This window comes from Typopeltis vanoorti, chromosome 10 (assembly GCF_054136105.1).
Source record: "Typopeltis vanoorti isolate ZY-2024b chromosome 10, IOZ_Tvanoo_1.0, whole genome shotgun sequence".
Lineage (NCBI taxonomy): Eukaryota > Metazoa > Arthropoda > Arachnida > Uropygi > Thelyphonidae > Typopeltis > Typopeltis vanoorti.
Window position 1 is genome coordinate 56,504,550 of NC_143558.1, and position 16,242 is coordinate 56,520,791.

The 16,242-nt window shown below is 34.0% G+C and overlaps 1 protein-coding gene across 1 annotated transcript in view; it reads right to left on the reverse strand.

Annotated features, from left to right (window-relative positions):
• LOC150102433 (uncharacterized) overlaps positions 1-16,242 on the reverse strand; it is a 135,256-nt gene that overhangs the window by 40,582 nt on the left and 78,432 nt on the right. The window contains exons 2-4 of the mRNA XM_090399589.1: positions 15,163-15,830; positions 6,893-6,993; positions 367-483 (exon numbers count right to left, since the gene is read on the reverse strand). Of these exons, the coding sequence (XP_090255715.1) occupies positions 367-483; positions 6,893-6,993; positions 15,163-15,830 (886 nt within the window). The remainder of the gene's footprint in view (positions 1-366; positions 484-6,892; positions 6,994-15,162; positions 15,831-16,242) is intronic.

The window sequence follows — 16,242 nt, forward strand, 5'->3', positions numbered from 1 at the left end:
AATTTTATAACTGCACGATACTCAATTTTATCCATTTCAAGGAATACAGACAAAGCTTTTGCTTCAGATGCTGTATAAAATAAACTACTTGATAGAATGACTTGCAGTTTGTACCAACATACCAATGTACCAACTTAGAAAAAAAAAATCTTGCCGAAAGTGTTGCCATCTATGGCTGAGGCCAAAAACTTTTCAGACTACCCTCATATATATTAGACTGATAAGGTCAGCCCATCTTTATCAAGGAGACATTAACCTTTTCTCCTTTTCATACAGTAAGTTTTAACTGCCAGAACTGGGTTCTAAAAAAAATTTAAATAATAACCTCAAATCCAAATGTAAAATAGACTGTTAGCTTTAACTTACCTGGGATAATTAGTGCAATATTGGGTATAAATTGTAAAACCATTGCTATTTTTTACAAAACATCTTGCCACTGCAACAGGATCTAATCCACATTTTTCCAACTCTTCTAGGAATAAACTGCAAAAAGAAAAATGACAAAAGATATCAATGACAGATATGCATGAAACTTAAATATTTGAAATCATGGTATATTTGATATGATGACAAAGAAGTAAAACAACATAGTAACCTTATACAAGCTATAAAAGCATATATATACCAGATCACTGCACGAAGTTTGTTCAAATAACTAGTCTATAGACAGTACTGACTAGTTATTCCTTCTAGTTTTAGTAAAGGCATGTTATTTTCCAAATAGTACTCAGCAGTTCAGTGTACTGATGTGCACTTAACTTACGATATTGTATTGGACTGATCATCAGTAACACAATATTTCAACATAAAGACTGCACAAATTCACACGGAGAGAAAACACAAGATAAAAGAGCCTATTCGCTATTATCATTGAGAGTGATACCTTTACAATCACCTAGTGTTAAGTGAAATAAAAATGAACGTCATACTGAAAAGAAAAATATAGAAGATAATTTTAAAATGAATTAAGTCTAGTAGTATTTAGAGGTAAATATTTGTATAGACTCAGTTATTACTATTATTATACGACGCCTCCAGGGAGTCCTAGGACTCATCGAGGAAGGGCACCTACTCTATATCTCTCCATCATCATCTACACCAGTGCCATCTACTGCCTACCACCATCAGTAGTATTTTCACAGAAATCACAAACATCCATGCTAATGGTGGGATTTGAACCCATAGCCTTTTGGCTGGAGAGGAGATAGGCTAACCACTCAGCCAACCAGGCCAGCAGTTATACAATAAATGAAACTGAAATGAAAGATTAAAAACGATAACTACATCTTGGATGTCTCGGTGGCAAATTCTAAAGAAAACATTTACTCAACTAGGGAAGCATGTGGTGAAGGTGTTTTATAAGGATAGAAAAATCTGAACATCATGGTGGACTCTGGAAGTTAAAGAGTTAGTCATAGAAAATAAGAAAACATATTGAAAGTTCCTAGCAAGTCAGACACAATGAGAGAATACACAGAAAAATATAAGAGCTAAGTTCTATGTAAAAGTAGCTAAACAAAAGTCATGGAAAGACTACAGTAAGAATATAGAAGGTTGCACAATGCTCTAGAAGCTATTGAAAAAAAAAGGATTTAGAAATAAAGACTACTGTAAAAGAAATTACAGATGATAAAGGGGACATGCTTAAGGGTCAAAGCTGTATAACTGAGAGGAGACCTCCACATAGCCTTTAAAGGAATGCGGAGAACCGACCAGGGCTTCTGACCTAATGTCCAATCCTCACCTTCTCGTGGTGCACCCTGTTGGGTATCTACTTGGATACTGAACGGACGAGGATGGGCTGGCAATTTGGGATTTAGCCGACCAAATTGTATTCTTATTGGTTAAACCAAAATATAGAATGATGGTACAACATGACAAAATTTCATGCCGGCTGGGGCGTCGCCCGGTTATACAAAGCCCCCGTTGTTTTCGCCAGGGAACCAGGGCGAACAGCGAAAAGTCAGCTACTGGAACAAATCTGAAAATAAACCCCAACTCAACATCACCAGAGTTAAAGATCGGTACTATCAACGTAAGAAGCCTGAATGGCAAAGAAATGGAGCTAGCTGAGGAATTAGATAAGTACCAGATCGACATAATAGGGGTGACTGAAACAAAAAAGACCAAAACTGGTGAGATCTTTCTGAGCAATAAATATAAAATGTTATATTCAGGCAATGACAATCAAGGAAAAGAAGGAGTAGCCATAGTATTCAACACAAAATACGAGGCTAATCTTCTTGAATGGCAGTCAGTCTCAAGTAGAGTAATGTGGGCAAATATGAGAATGGGGAACTGGACAATGAGACTTATTTGTGCCTATGGTTCCACAGAAGGTTCTACTAAGGTAGAAGTGGAGGAATTTTTTGAGGCTTTAGAAAAAGCAACTGACACAATGAAAAATGAAAAGTTGGTCCTTGTTGGGGATCTAAATAGCAGAGTAGGAAATGATTGTGAGACATACAAAAATAATTTGGGAAAATTTGGAGAAAAGAGCAAAGCTAATAATAATGGCAAATATCTATTGGATTTCTGCTCAGGACATGGACTGGTTATTACTAACACCATGTTCCAACATAAAAATGTGCACAAATTCACATGGAGAGAAGAGGCTAGGAATAAGAAAAGTCTCATTGACTATGTTATTGTTGATAGTGATGTTTTCTCCCTGGTGCAGGACACTAGAGTGTACAGAGGATTTGAAATTGGAAGTGATCACTATTTAGTCTTGAGCAGGATAAAATTGAATTTCATATTGAAAAGAATAACATGTAAGAAAGTTTTAAAGCGAATAAAAGTTGAGCAGCTCTCAGATGTGAACTGTAGACTAAAATACACAAAGATTATTGAAGAAAAAATGAAAGAGTTTGAGAACAGGAATCAAACCTTGGAGATTCAGTGGCAAACTCTGAAGAAAACATTGATTGATTCTGCCAGAGAGGCATGTGGTGAGGTTATCTGTAAGGATAAAAAAATCAGAACTCCCTGGTGGACACAGGAAGTTAAAGAGGCAGTGAAGGAAAAGAAGAAAGCATACCAAAAGTTCCTGTCAAATAAGTCAGCTTGTGCTCTTAGAGAATATAGAGACAAATGCAAGAATGCTAAACACTGTGTAAAACTAGCTAAACAAAAGTCATGGGAGGACTTTGGCAAGAATATAGAAAATAAATATCAAGAAGGTGGCAAAATATTCTGGAGGTTGTTGAAGAAGCTTAAGAATGGAGGAAAGAGTGCTGTAAAAGGAATTAGAGATGATAAAGGTGACATGAAAACGGAAGAAAAAGATATCCTTGAAGTATGGAGTAATTACTTTGAAAGGCTGCTAAATGAAACAAGCAGTGATGACAGCACAGTGGTAAAAAACACTGACCAGGCATGCAGTCAGGAATACATATCCATACTAGAAGTGGAAAAAGCCATCAAAGGCTTGAAATGTGGAAAGGCAGCAGGAGTAGATGATATTCGACCAGAAATGCTGAAGTACGGTGGTATAAGAGTCTTGCAGTGGCTGCACTGCATAGTTCAGAAAGCCTGGACAGAGGGACGAATTCCCGATGATTGGAGTAGAGCTCTCATAGTACCCATATATAAAAAGGGAAATAAAACTGCATGTGAGAATTACAGAGGTATTTCTCTACTGAGTGTTCCTGGCAAGATCTATGCAAGTATACTTGAGAAACGATTGAGAAGAATTGTGGAAGAAAAGCTTGGTGAAGAACAAGCTGGATTCAGGACAAATAGAGGCTGTCAGGATCAGATCTTCACTGTACGACAAATAGTCGAGAAAGCATGGGAATATAACAAAGATCTGTATTTAAGTTTTGTCGATCTGGAAAAGGCATATGACAAGGTGCCAAGAGAGAAGCTATTCAATACGCTTCAGTTATATGGTGTCAATGGGGCATTATATGAAGCAATACTTAGTCTTTATTTGAGTTGTGAGTCAGCAGTTAGAATTGAAGGAAGTACAGGAAGATGGTTTAATGTTAAATCTGGTGTGAGACAAGGATGTACATTATCCCCTCTGTTATTCATTATCTATATGGATCACATTATGAAGGAAAGTGGTATTAAACCTGATATTAAAATTGGAGATGTTAATGTCATCTCTTTGCTTTATGCGGATGATGTTATACTTCTAAATAAATCTGCTACAAGTCTGCAAGATTCTCTGACTAAATTGAATAGCTGTTGTAATAGATATGGTATGAAGGTCAGCAATAAAAAGACAAAGACAATGAAAATAGGCAGAATCATTGAAAATGTCAACTGTGTTGTGAATGGAGAACCTGTGGAACAAGTAAAACATTTCAGCTATTTAGGCACGATTTTTACTGAAGATGGTAAATTAAATATAGAAATAGACAACAGAATCAGCAAAGCTGGTATGGTGGGAAGTCAATTGAATAAATTCATATGGAATAAGAGAGAAATCAGTCGGAACACTAAATTAGCTGTGTACAAGACAGTGTTCAAACCAGTTTTAACTTATGGATCTGAGAGCTGGGTCAGAAGTAAAACACTTGACCAAAGACTAGAGACCACGGATATGAGAGTCCTGAGAAAGATTATAAGCATTAACAGATGGCATCAATGGCAATATCATATTAAAAACGAGGATATTAGGAAAGAACTTGACATTGTCAGCATCCAGGAATGCGTTAGCAGAGCTAATCTCAGGTGGTATGGTCACTTAAACAGAATGGGCGAGGAAAGATTAGCAAAACAAGTGTTCTGTGCCAGGTTGGCAGCAAAACGACCCAGAGGAAGACCAATATATAGGTGGATTGATACGGTACAAAATGCTTTAGACGATAGAAATATAAGATCTGATAATGTTGGAGTCTTGACAAGTAACAGACTGATTTGGAGGAAAATTGTAGATAGGAAATTAAAAATGATGTAATTTTTTTCATGTAGTACTATCATATCCTGTACACCCCTTGAGGGTACATGGCAGGAATTTGATGATGATGATGATGATGATGAAAACCGAAACTAAAGATATTCTAGATGTTTGGAGTAATTAATTTGAAAGACTGACAGTGACTGCTAAATAAATACAATTGGTAGTGCAATATTAATCTTGAAGTGGAGAAGACCATCAAAAGCTTAAAATATAGAAAAGGCAAGAAAGACTGACAGTGACTGCTAAATAAATACAATTGGTAGTGCAATATTAATCTTGAAGTGGAGAAGACCATCAAAAGCTTAAAATACAGAAAAGGCAACTGGAGCAGATGATATTTGACAAGAAATGCTCAAATAGGAAGGTATAAAAGTTTTATGGTGATGAATAATTCAGAAAGCCTGGTAAGAAGTTCAATTCTGGATAATTGGAGTAGAGCTCTCATATTTCCCATCTATAAAAAGATAAATAAAACTGGATTTGAGAATCACAGAGAAATTTCCCTACTGAGTGTTCCAAGTAAGATTTCTGCAAGCATACTAAGAAGATGCTGTGAAATTGTGGAAGAGAAACAAGTTGGGTTCAATCAATATAGGGGAAAGATTTTCATTTTATGACAAATAGTTAAAGAATCATTGGAATATAACAATAATATCTATAAGTTTTGAGGAACTTGAAATGGTATATGATATGATGCTAAAAGAAAAGCTTTCAAAACTATAGTTACATTAGATAAATATAGATTAAAAGGCAGCAGTTAGAACTGTAGAAAGTACAATGGTTTGATGTAAAAATCAGGTGTAAGACAAGGGTGCACACCATCTCCACTCTAAATTCACCATCTATATGGATCATATTATCAAAGAAAGTGGCATCAAAATTGTCTCCTGACATCAAAATTGTCATGTCAGGAGATACCAAAATTGGCTCTTTGCTTTATGTAAATATTATACTTCTAAACAGTCTTTGGGATTATTTAACTAAACTGAAGAACTGCTGTAACAAATCTGGCATGAAAATCAGCAGTAAAAAGACCAAAACTATGAAAATAGGCAAGTCTATGGAAAATAGCTTGTATTCTCAATAGAGAACCTATAGAACAAACAAAATATTTCAGCTGCTTGTTTAGGTGTGCGCAATTTTTAGTGAGGATGACAAATTAAATATAGAAACAGACAACAGAATAAGGAAAGTTTGTACAGTGAGGAGTTAATTAAATAAATGTGTATGGAGAAAAAGATAAATTAGCCAAAACACCAAACTAACAGCACAACAGCCTTTATACAAATTTTAATTTATGCATCTGAACAGTAGTGTAGCTGGGTTTTTGGCGCCCTTGGAAAATTTGTATTTTGGCAAAATATCATATCACTGGTATCCTTCGCAATTGCCCTAGTGCCATATTATTCCTATGCTACTGGATCTGAGAGCCAGAAATAAAATAATTGATCAAAGACTAGAGACTAAAAGATATGACAGTTCTGAGAAAAACTAGGGGGGGGGTGAACAGATTGCATAAGCAAAATCATATGAAAAATGTAAATATTAGGAAGGAACTTGATATTGTTTTCATTCCAGAATATGCGAGCAGAACCACCCAGAAACGATACCATGGTTAAATCAATGTACACACTTGCAATGTGTACTCAGAATTTCAAGTCGCTGTCAGTCATCACCCTAGATCTCAAATCTCATTGATTTACTGAATATTAGTTCCTTCAATACAGTCCTCTACACCTTTGTCCAAAATAAAACACCACATACTTTGTACAATACTGCATTTGTGGGCAAGAGCAGGATGTCATATAGTCAATCTGAAGGTTATGTTGAAAACAAGTTGGCAATAATGAAAAAGAACAAACAACTTAATAAATATATTTCAGACTGAAAAAAAAAAAAAAAAAAGAAAGAAAGAAAAAATAAATATTAGAATTCTTCGACATTTAGAATATTATAATATATTAATAAATAGTAACTTACCTATTAAAATTATGAATATCTTCAATATTGCTGAACAGTTCTTCTAAATTTTGGTAACTAACTTTGCTAGAATCAGATCCAGAGATATGATTTTTATATCCCTTTAATATAAAATATATTTACATCATTTATTTGAAATAATGGCAAATTATGATAATTTAATGAAATATCAAAACTTGAATTTTTTTTAAAATAATTCACTTTTGAAAAAGGAAATATCCTGCAGAAAAGAAAGTAGTTAGTTTTAATTATCTTCTTTCTCTCCTATTTACCAAGTTCCATAACGTACATACCTATAGCCTATTCATAATTAAAATGATGATATTGATTATTTGCCTCTGGATCATCTATGTTCTTTCTAAATTTGATTCTAAAAATGTACTTAATAGGTTTTGCAACATTCAACAGTATTCCTTTCTCCAGTTTGCAAAATTATGTTCATCGAACCTGAGAAAGTAATGTCAAAGATATCTTGAATTTTTTGTGCAAACTATGTGCAAACAAATCCAGGATTTCTTTGCACATATTATCAAATTATCATAATTTGATATCGCTACCTGAAACATAAGTAGACATTTAAATAACAATTAATAAATGTTTACATTAGAATGTTTAAGTATAAAATGTTGCATAAAATGTCAAGGGCATTTTATGCAACATTTCATACAAGGGCATTTTATGCAACATCCCAAATATCAAGGGCATCTATCTTTGGTAGGAATTCAAAATTAAACAAGCTAGCATATTCTTAAAGTAGAGTTAGCATGGTCCAAACTGCTCTAAAGTTCTAATGATATTTTTATGTTATTCAAAAAGAAAGTGAAGGAGGGATATAACTTGAGCCTATCAGATCTGTTCAGATTGGGACAAAGTAGCAAGTTTTCATAGCTTTCTTTATAAAAGTGCTCCATAAGAAAATGGCTTTTATGTTGAACTGTCACCCCCCCCCCAAAGAATTCATGTTTGAGGGAGATGACATGTTCAGTAAGTCCAGATTGTTCTGCTTATGGAATATAATATAGTCTAGAGTTCATCATGATGAACAACTGGAGATTTATCACTTTGGCTGAAATATGATAAACCAACAATAGGCATAGGGAATTTGATGGATGGACCACCAGGATAGGCCAAAGGAAGGAAGTCTGTCCTTCGCAAAGCTTAGAAAGAAGAAATCTTATTAATTGGACTAAAAGTCACTCTGAGACCAATGGATTTAAGTAATATGGAATGTTCTCAATCCCTTTTTAAGTGGAATTGGTGGTACTGCTGTCAGTACACACAGTAAAATTTGTATAATCCTTTTTACCTGCGTTTACTGCAAATATTTGACTGCTTTCAGCTCTGCCAGCGCCAAAATTTCCCCAATTGGCGACTTTTGTTACTAAATCTTTTTTTTTGCAGAAATCATCTCCCCATGCCTTCAAAAGTCTCAATATAAAATTTGGTCTCATTCTGTTTATTGGTTTTAGCTACAGATGCCTCCAAAGAGAGAAAGTTATTTTATGGCCACCCTGTACATACACATGCATGTTATTCACATTCTATTACCTGATAATTGGGGACATTACACAACCATTTAAAGCTAGTGGCCAAAATTGTGGAAACCTTTTAGAAAAAGTGTATTTTTGAGGTTTGATGGCTCATAACAGCACTTTTTTTTTTTTTGGTGTAATATCATAAAATTATATATCAATGAAAAAATAATTTAATCAAGAATGTAATGGAACAAAGTTTGTTCAATTATCTGTATTCTATGAGAAGTTATAGCCAAATAACCAGAAAAAAAAGAAGCACAACTTGCTTAGGTTGATATGAAGTAGCTTTCCTTCATTTGAATGTAGCCAATGAACATGAGTGTTTAGAGAGCCAATCAGGTGTCATCTTGTTTTGGCAATGAGCCAATAAGGTCACATTAGGATTCAGCTATTGATGTCATGTATTGGAGCTGACAGGAGGACATTTGTCAGTGTGTTATGTGATTGCATCAAGTTGGTTGGTTTTTTTTGTGATCTTTCATTTAGTGAGCTTGTAAAATGTAATAAAATTAAAGAAATGGTGCAAAGGGTTGACTGGTCACCCAGAAAGCAATGTAAAATAGTACTATTAAGTGGACAAGACTACAGTTATGAAGAAATTAGAAGAAAAATTGGTGAAAACTTAACCAAAGGTGGCATTACTAAATTTTTGAAGAGGTATAAGGAGACTCAGTCACTACAAAACCAGACTGTAAAGGCAGGAAAAGATACACAACAACAAGTGATGATAGAAGAATTGAGAAACTGTGCCTACGTGACAGAAGAAAATCATCTGGGTGTATACAAGATGAAATGGCACAATACAATGTGAAGTTGAGTGCAAGGACTGTTCGCCACAGACTGCAGGAATTTGGTCTAAATGCTAGAATTCCACAAAAAAAAGCCATTTTTATCTCTCAAACAAAGGTTGAAAAGATTAAACTGGGCTAAAACTCATGTTAACTGGACAGCGGAACAATGGGACAGTGTTATTTAGAGTGATGAGACCAAAATCTCCCTGTTTGGTAGTGATGGCATAAAATATGTAAGGAGAAGAATCAGAGAAGATTTGCATCCTGATTGCATTACACCTACCATGAAACACCCACTTAGTGTTATGATCTGGGGTTGTATGACATCAAAAGGTGTGGGTAGAATTTGCATGATCAATGGGGATATAAATGTCCAAAAATACATAAATGAAATACTTGAGCCCAAACTGAAGCCTACCTCATGTGATCTTTTCCAAGATAATGAAGCATTTATATTTCAACAGGATTCAGCTCCATGTTATGTTGCTGCTGTGTGCAAAAAGTGGTTTCAAGATAATCATATTCCACTGCTGGAATGGCTTGGGAATAGCCCAGACCTTAACCCAATTGAAAAATCTATGGAGTCAACTAAAGAAACTTGTTAGTCAGAAGCAACCCACCAATAAAATCAGATTAATAGAAGCAATAATTCAATTTTGGTATAACAGCTGCAGAACTAAAAAAACGTGGTTCACTCCATGGGAAGCCATTGTAAGGCCGTAATTAACGCTAAAGGTTACCCAAGTATTAACTCACATTGTGAGAATTTTTGTATATCTCATTTTTTCTGTGTGTTTCACTTTTCTTCTTTATAACTGCTGTTATAATAAAAAAATCCTTCATAAAAGTTATTGCATTACATTCTTGATTAAATTATTTTTCCATTGATATATAATTTTATGGTATTACTCAAAAAAAAAAGTGGTGTTATGAGCCATCAAACCTCAGAAATACACTTTTTCCAAAAGGTTTCCACAATTTTGGCCACTAGTGTATACCACCATAAAATGTTTTAGCAGACTGGGAAAATACACTATGACATACTGTTACATTTACTCATCAATCTAACCTTGTATTTTACTCTTCATCAATGTTACCATGACCTCTTTTACTGCACTTGAAATGCTACCTGGCTTGCAGTTTAAAGACTGGAGGAGGAACTTACAATTTTTCTATTCTTTCTACCCTCTTGGAACTTTTCCAGCAGCAAGCCTCGTTAACCAGCAATGTCAGAGAAACTAGCAACTCATTTTGCATATCCTTTTAAGATAGTAGGAAGATTTTTATCTAACCTCAAATTTTGCTGGAATCAAGATAGCATAAATGCTTCAGAAACTTCAATATTATCTTTATTTCATTGTGCAGTCTCCCATATATTTAAACACTGTCAGAGATGAGCTCCTCACTAGTATGATTTACAACCACTAAAATAAACTATATTTTTCTCTCATATGCAACTACACAATTTTCTTCCATTACTGTTCAGCTCAATAGTACATCCATGGTGGTAAAAACAGGGGACCCATTCTTCAGATACAGAACGAAAAGAACATTAAAAAAAGACACCAGTTTCATTATTTTTGGAACTTATTTTAAATCCTTGATAAAAAAAAAGAAAAAAAAGTGCACCCTAACCTTTTTAGTCCTAGTACCGGTTCTTCTACAATCATATTTCCCTCACTTTAAATCTTAAGAGATTTTTAGAATAACTTCACATGCAGTACCCCCCCCCCATCTACAATTTCTTCAATCATGTTATATTTTAGACAAATTTCTTTACTCTTCTACTCACATCACTGACACAACTCACAAAAGACAGTGTTTATAAGCATTTCCACTAGGTTTCCATTTTTACACATTTTGAAAAATCTCTGGTTATAGTATTTGTCCATTCAACCATGTGGCTCTAGGTCTTACACTTCATGATCCTGATGCTAGTACTCCAAGCACTTATCCCATGACCTTTACAGAGGTTTTTGCTCTGAGTCTCACAATATGTCCCATCTGATTTGCCTTCTCATTCTTGTAATAATATTCTCTCTCTAGTGAGAGAGAATATTATTACAAGACTTGACTTCATCTTACAGCAATTTAAATTACAAGTATCAATTAATTATATTACCAAAGTAGATTAATTTCTTTATTTTCATTTTTTGCAGTAATCATACACTTAATTTATTTTGTGTTTAGTTTTAATTTATATATTTTGAGAATATTTTAGCACTCCTACCAGTTCCTACCTGCTTTCATTACCAGCAGTCAAAATCAGATGATTTTGATTTGATTACTGAAAACAATCAAATATTTTTATTTAAATAAAGAGATAAATATTTTCTATTTAAATAGGACAAATAAATTTAATAAATATTTTATGGTTTTTTTAAAGGTTATATTACATGTATAGCCGAATTTTAAAACTAGAAGTCCAAAACCTCCATAATTCTTTGATAGCTGCAGAAATTCCTTTCTAATTTCCTTGTATCAGTTGGACCAAAAATTTCAGGGGTTTATTTACTCTACAACTGTTTTTCTTTGGGCTTCAAGTAATATTTATAATGTTAATTATGTATAGCTAAGCAAAATATTAGAGTTTTAAGTACTGTGGCTTTGAAGAGAGAGAAAGTGGTCTGATTTTCCAGTATTATAGGATTTCAATGCTTTTGTATTATAAGCTCTTGCATAGTTATCAGGTTTTGGTAGTATTGGAAGATAGAAGATCCCATTTCCATAAAATGTTAGTTGTTTTATCAGTATTAGCAGTTCTTTTATAAAATCCAAAGTTTGAACCAAAAATTATGTCAAACAACCCATTTTTGAGTACTCTGGACATAATACACACTTCAAGATGGTCCAATTAAATAATGATTCAAACTTTAAAGATCCTAAATATCAAATTTTATTAAATTCCATTCCAGTAATGCAAATTACTACTATCTGCTCACATCACTTTGCCTATAAGAATGAAATTACTGAAAATTGAACCACACAAACATTTGTCATGCACAGGGGCGGCTTGTGCATAGGCACTGTGGAACTGCAGCACCCCAATTTTTTTCCATATACATATATTTATTAATTTATTTATATTTACTTGTAATATTTAACTTTATCATCAACAATCCTCTTATTCTGTATGAAAAATAATAAAAATCCATCTTGTAGCACTTAGGAGGGCGAAGGACGCTAGCAGCACTATGTTTACCACAGTGTCATATTGCTACGCTCAAGCATATGCACATCATAGTGCAATGCGAGCTATTAGCGTAATGCGGCACTGTTCGTCGCGCAGTTACACTGTTGTTTATATGTAGTTTGCGCCAGTAGTAGAGTGTTCGTAATGTCGTGTTTACTCCATCTCTTTAAATATTTGGACATTACAATTAAAGGATTTAATTGTAATGTCCAAAAATTTTAAATCCATTCCTTTAATTACAATTAAAGGAATGAATTAATATATATATATATATATATATATATATATATATATCCTAAATCCCATTTTTTTATTCTTAAATTTTATCTGTCGAGAGAGATGTTCTTGCAATATATAATTTTGATGCATTTTTTTCTCATTGTGCCCATACAAAGAATTAAACAGAAACAAAACCTGAGATGCCTCAACAAACTTCGTGAGGAGGTAAAACAAAAACGTTCAGAATCCCAGAATAACTTGCTTAGAAATGGTCATTCACATGTTATAAAATTGCATTTAAAACATAACAAATGTAGAATTGCAGCTTATTCATAACAATAATCTTCTCTTTAAAAAATGTGAATATTGGTGCCAAAAAGCAAGAAGCATAAATGTAGGATTACCGTATTTGCTCGAATATAACTCGCACTTTTTTCCCCAAAATTCAAGTTAAAAAATCGTGGTGTGAGATGTATGCGAGGATTTTCGGAAACTAAAGTTTCTTAGGAAAAAAATAAATTGACATTTCTATTAATCCTCAGTATTCATTATATTGCTCACATTATTTATAAAATGAATGCATTTAAATTTTAATTATCAACTTTATTTACGCGATCGGCTGCTCACCTTCATCACACGATATATTTGAATCTTTAGCGACAATGCTTCTGTAATTAAATTCAAACGCTTCAAACGAAACTGTGTGAATGAAAACCGTTTTCATTCAATGAATGAATGAATGAATGAAAAACTGTTTCAATGAAATTGTGTGTGAAACTTATTAATAGCTAATATTTATTTTTGTTTGTATTTTAATTAATTAAAAAAGGTTTTAAAGTAACTGATATTTCTGAATTGTATCAATTAATGAAATTTTATTTTTAATGGGATTAATTACACTGTGCTATTAAATACAATACTGTTTTTCGATAATTTCCCCTTTTACAATCAGACATTTATTTTGTCTTAAGGAAGAAATATCCGAGAACGCTACCATCGACGGAAATTAAAAAAATATCCGGTGTTATTTGAATTTGTGGACATAACAAAGTTCCAACATTCTTTACTCCGCTTTAAAGTTAGAAACAAGTTTTAACACATCGTCAATGTGGTATTTAATATGTAACATGAGACGAGGTATTTTTTTTTCTAAGAAATTTTGAACAAGGAAGAGTTGGCAGGTATGGACTTAAATATAACGGATTCTTTTCAATAGTATTGCAAAACTGAGTAAAGGACCTATTGAATTTGTGTTGTCCGTCCATCCTTACACTGAGCGGATTTTATTTGATCGTGTAAAAGTCAGTTTTGTTTAAACTGGACTAAGATTCCAGGGTTCAAACGCTGTGATAATAATGGCGTCTCTGGGTTCGCGAGAATTCTATTACGAAACACACTTATGCTGCTTTCGGAAAATTTCCATGTTTTTCTTCAGAAAGGAAAACGGACACTGGTTCTTCGAGCATAATCGACTGAAATTTATGGTAGTCCAATATTATACATCTGGACATAAGGCTTCTTAAAAAAAAAAAAAATGAAACTCTTTTAATCGAAAGGCTAATTGTCATTCGCTATTCAGCCACGGAAGCGCAACAGCCGCCCGCGAGACAATTTCCACCTTGAAAGAAGTGGCCTTGATATGAAAAACTGATTGGCATTCCTGTAATGGAAGATTTATATTTATAAACAATCACAAAAGTTAAAAACAACGTATTTTCATCAATAATTTTATGAAGTAATTTGCATCTGTTGATTGACCTTCATGACGAGTCTCGTCCCCCCCCCAAGAGTTTGGGTCATAATAATAATTTATTTGATACACCGTTGAATCATTACGTGTTCATTCCCCCCCCCCCTTAGCATTACACATGATTTCGTCAGCAAACAGTTTAGGACAAATGCAGATGAAACGCTGATTACATGAAGAAAGACCTTAAAAAAAAAAAATACTCGACACGCCTTCCTTATAGGTACTAACTTTACAGTAATGCTTGCATGCAGTAAGGTTATCAGCAGCAACTCACGAAGCCTCCTAGAACCCGTTTTGCCAATCAGGTATTCGAAGGCCATTGACATCAGAGAATTATCCATTGTTACTGAATGATCGCGGTGGGCAAATGGGATGTGCATATCTATCCAATCTTCTTCTAGCGAATGCACAACACGAAGTAAATTCCCAGGCTTAATCTGAGAGAAGAGGGCTTTTTTTTTTTTTTTAACTGTTAAAAAAAAACAAAAACATGGCACTCGTAACACTATCTTTGCTACGTTGATCTTTAATAAATGCAAATAGCATTTCATAAAGAATGCTCAAAAGAAAAATAGTTAAGTTGCTGACTAACAACAATAATGAAGTTTCAGAAATCTGTACTGGATAAGGGGGAAACAAGAAGTACAATAATAAAAATCGTACTGGATATAAACAAATGCGGAGTATTAAAAGTTGAGCACGTTCCTTAACAAACCAATAATAAATCAACTAGGCAAAAAAACAGAATATCCTTGGACAACAACGATATCCATAAATCTTACCTCGATAATTTCATTGAGGTCTCTCACGTAGGTTCGCTCGGTTTCTATAATTTCTATCACTACACGATCTGTATGACTTAAATTCGGATCGCACCACTTTGGCTTTCCTGGCAAAGACGCAGAGGAACTGTTGGTAATGTAGTTCTGATATCCATTCTCCGACAACCGTCCTGTGGTATCCCTGTCACGCGATATTAACGAATGATCAAGGCAGTGTCGAGAATCTGATACTCCTTCGCCATCTTCACTGAATTCATCGTCGTCCAGGCTTTCGATACTGGCAAGATATGACTTCTTAACGTCCATACCATTACGAGGAAGAGAGGAAGAGGAGGACGATGAAGAGGACGACACGGAACTAGTACTAAGAGGACGCTTTTTATCCTTGAAATAATTATTCCTGTCATTAAAATTCCTCTTGGAATATTGCGTGGATGGAGTGGATGAACGACAAGTTTGCCAATGATCACTTTTATCACGGGAAGGCGGTGATGTCCACACATGTCCACCGACCTCCTGGTGGTCGGAATTATGTTCCTGTGGACGAATGGAACATCGAGAGGCTTTGGCAAGCTTTAAACCCTCATGAGCGTCCTCGTTAAATTTGTTTTTGGCCACCAGAGAATCATACATGTCTAGCAAGGCCGACGTTATATCCACCGACGTTCCTGAAAATAGAAAATACAATTTAATTAAGGTATTACTCTAAGTCGATGCATTTTCAGAACATTAATATGTCATTAAGGTATAATGCGGTGCTTCTTAGGCTAAAGGATCAACGCCTTAGTAACAACTAAGGTATGAAGTTTTGTTATTCTTCGCCTATGTGCAATATTATACAAGCTGCTTAAAACGTAAATATCCATCTATTTAGAATGTAAGATAAATTACTATAATAGGTTCATTTATATTCTAGTACATAAAAAAGCAATGATTTTGTGTAGTGTCAACACTGATGGCAAGCTTATTTTTGTGAAAACAAAAATAAATTTTTAACAAAAAGTTTTAAACAAAAAGAAAAAAAGAAAAAAAAATCTGTAAAAACTACAAAATTATGTACACACCGAAATAATCTGAATT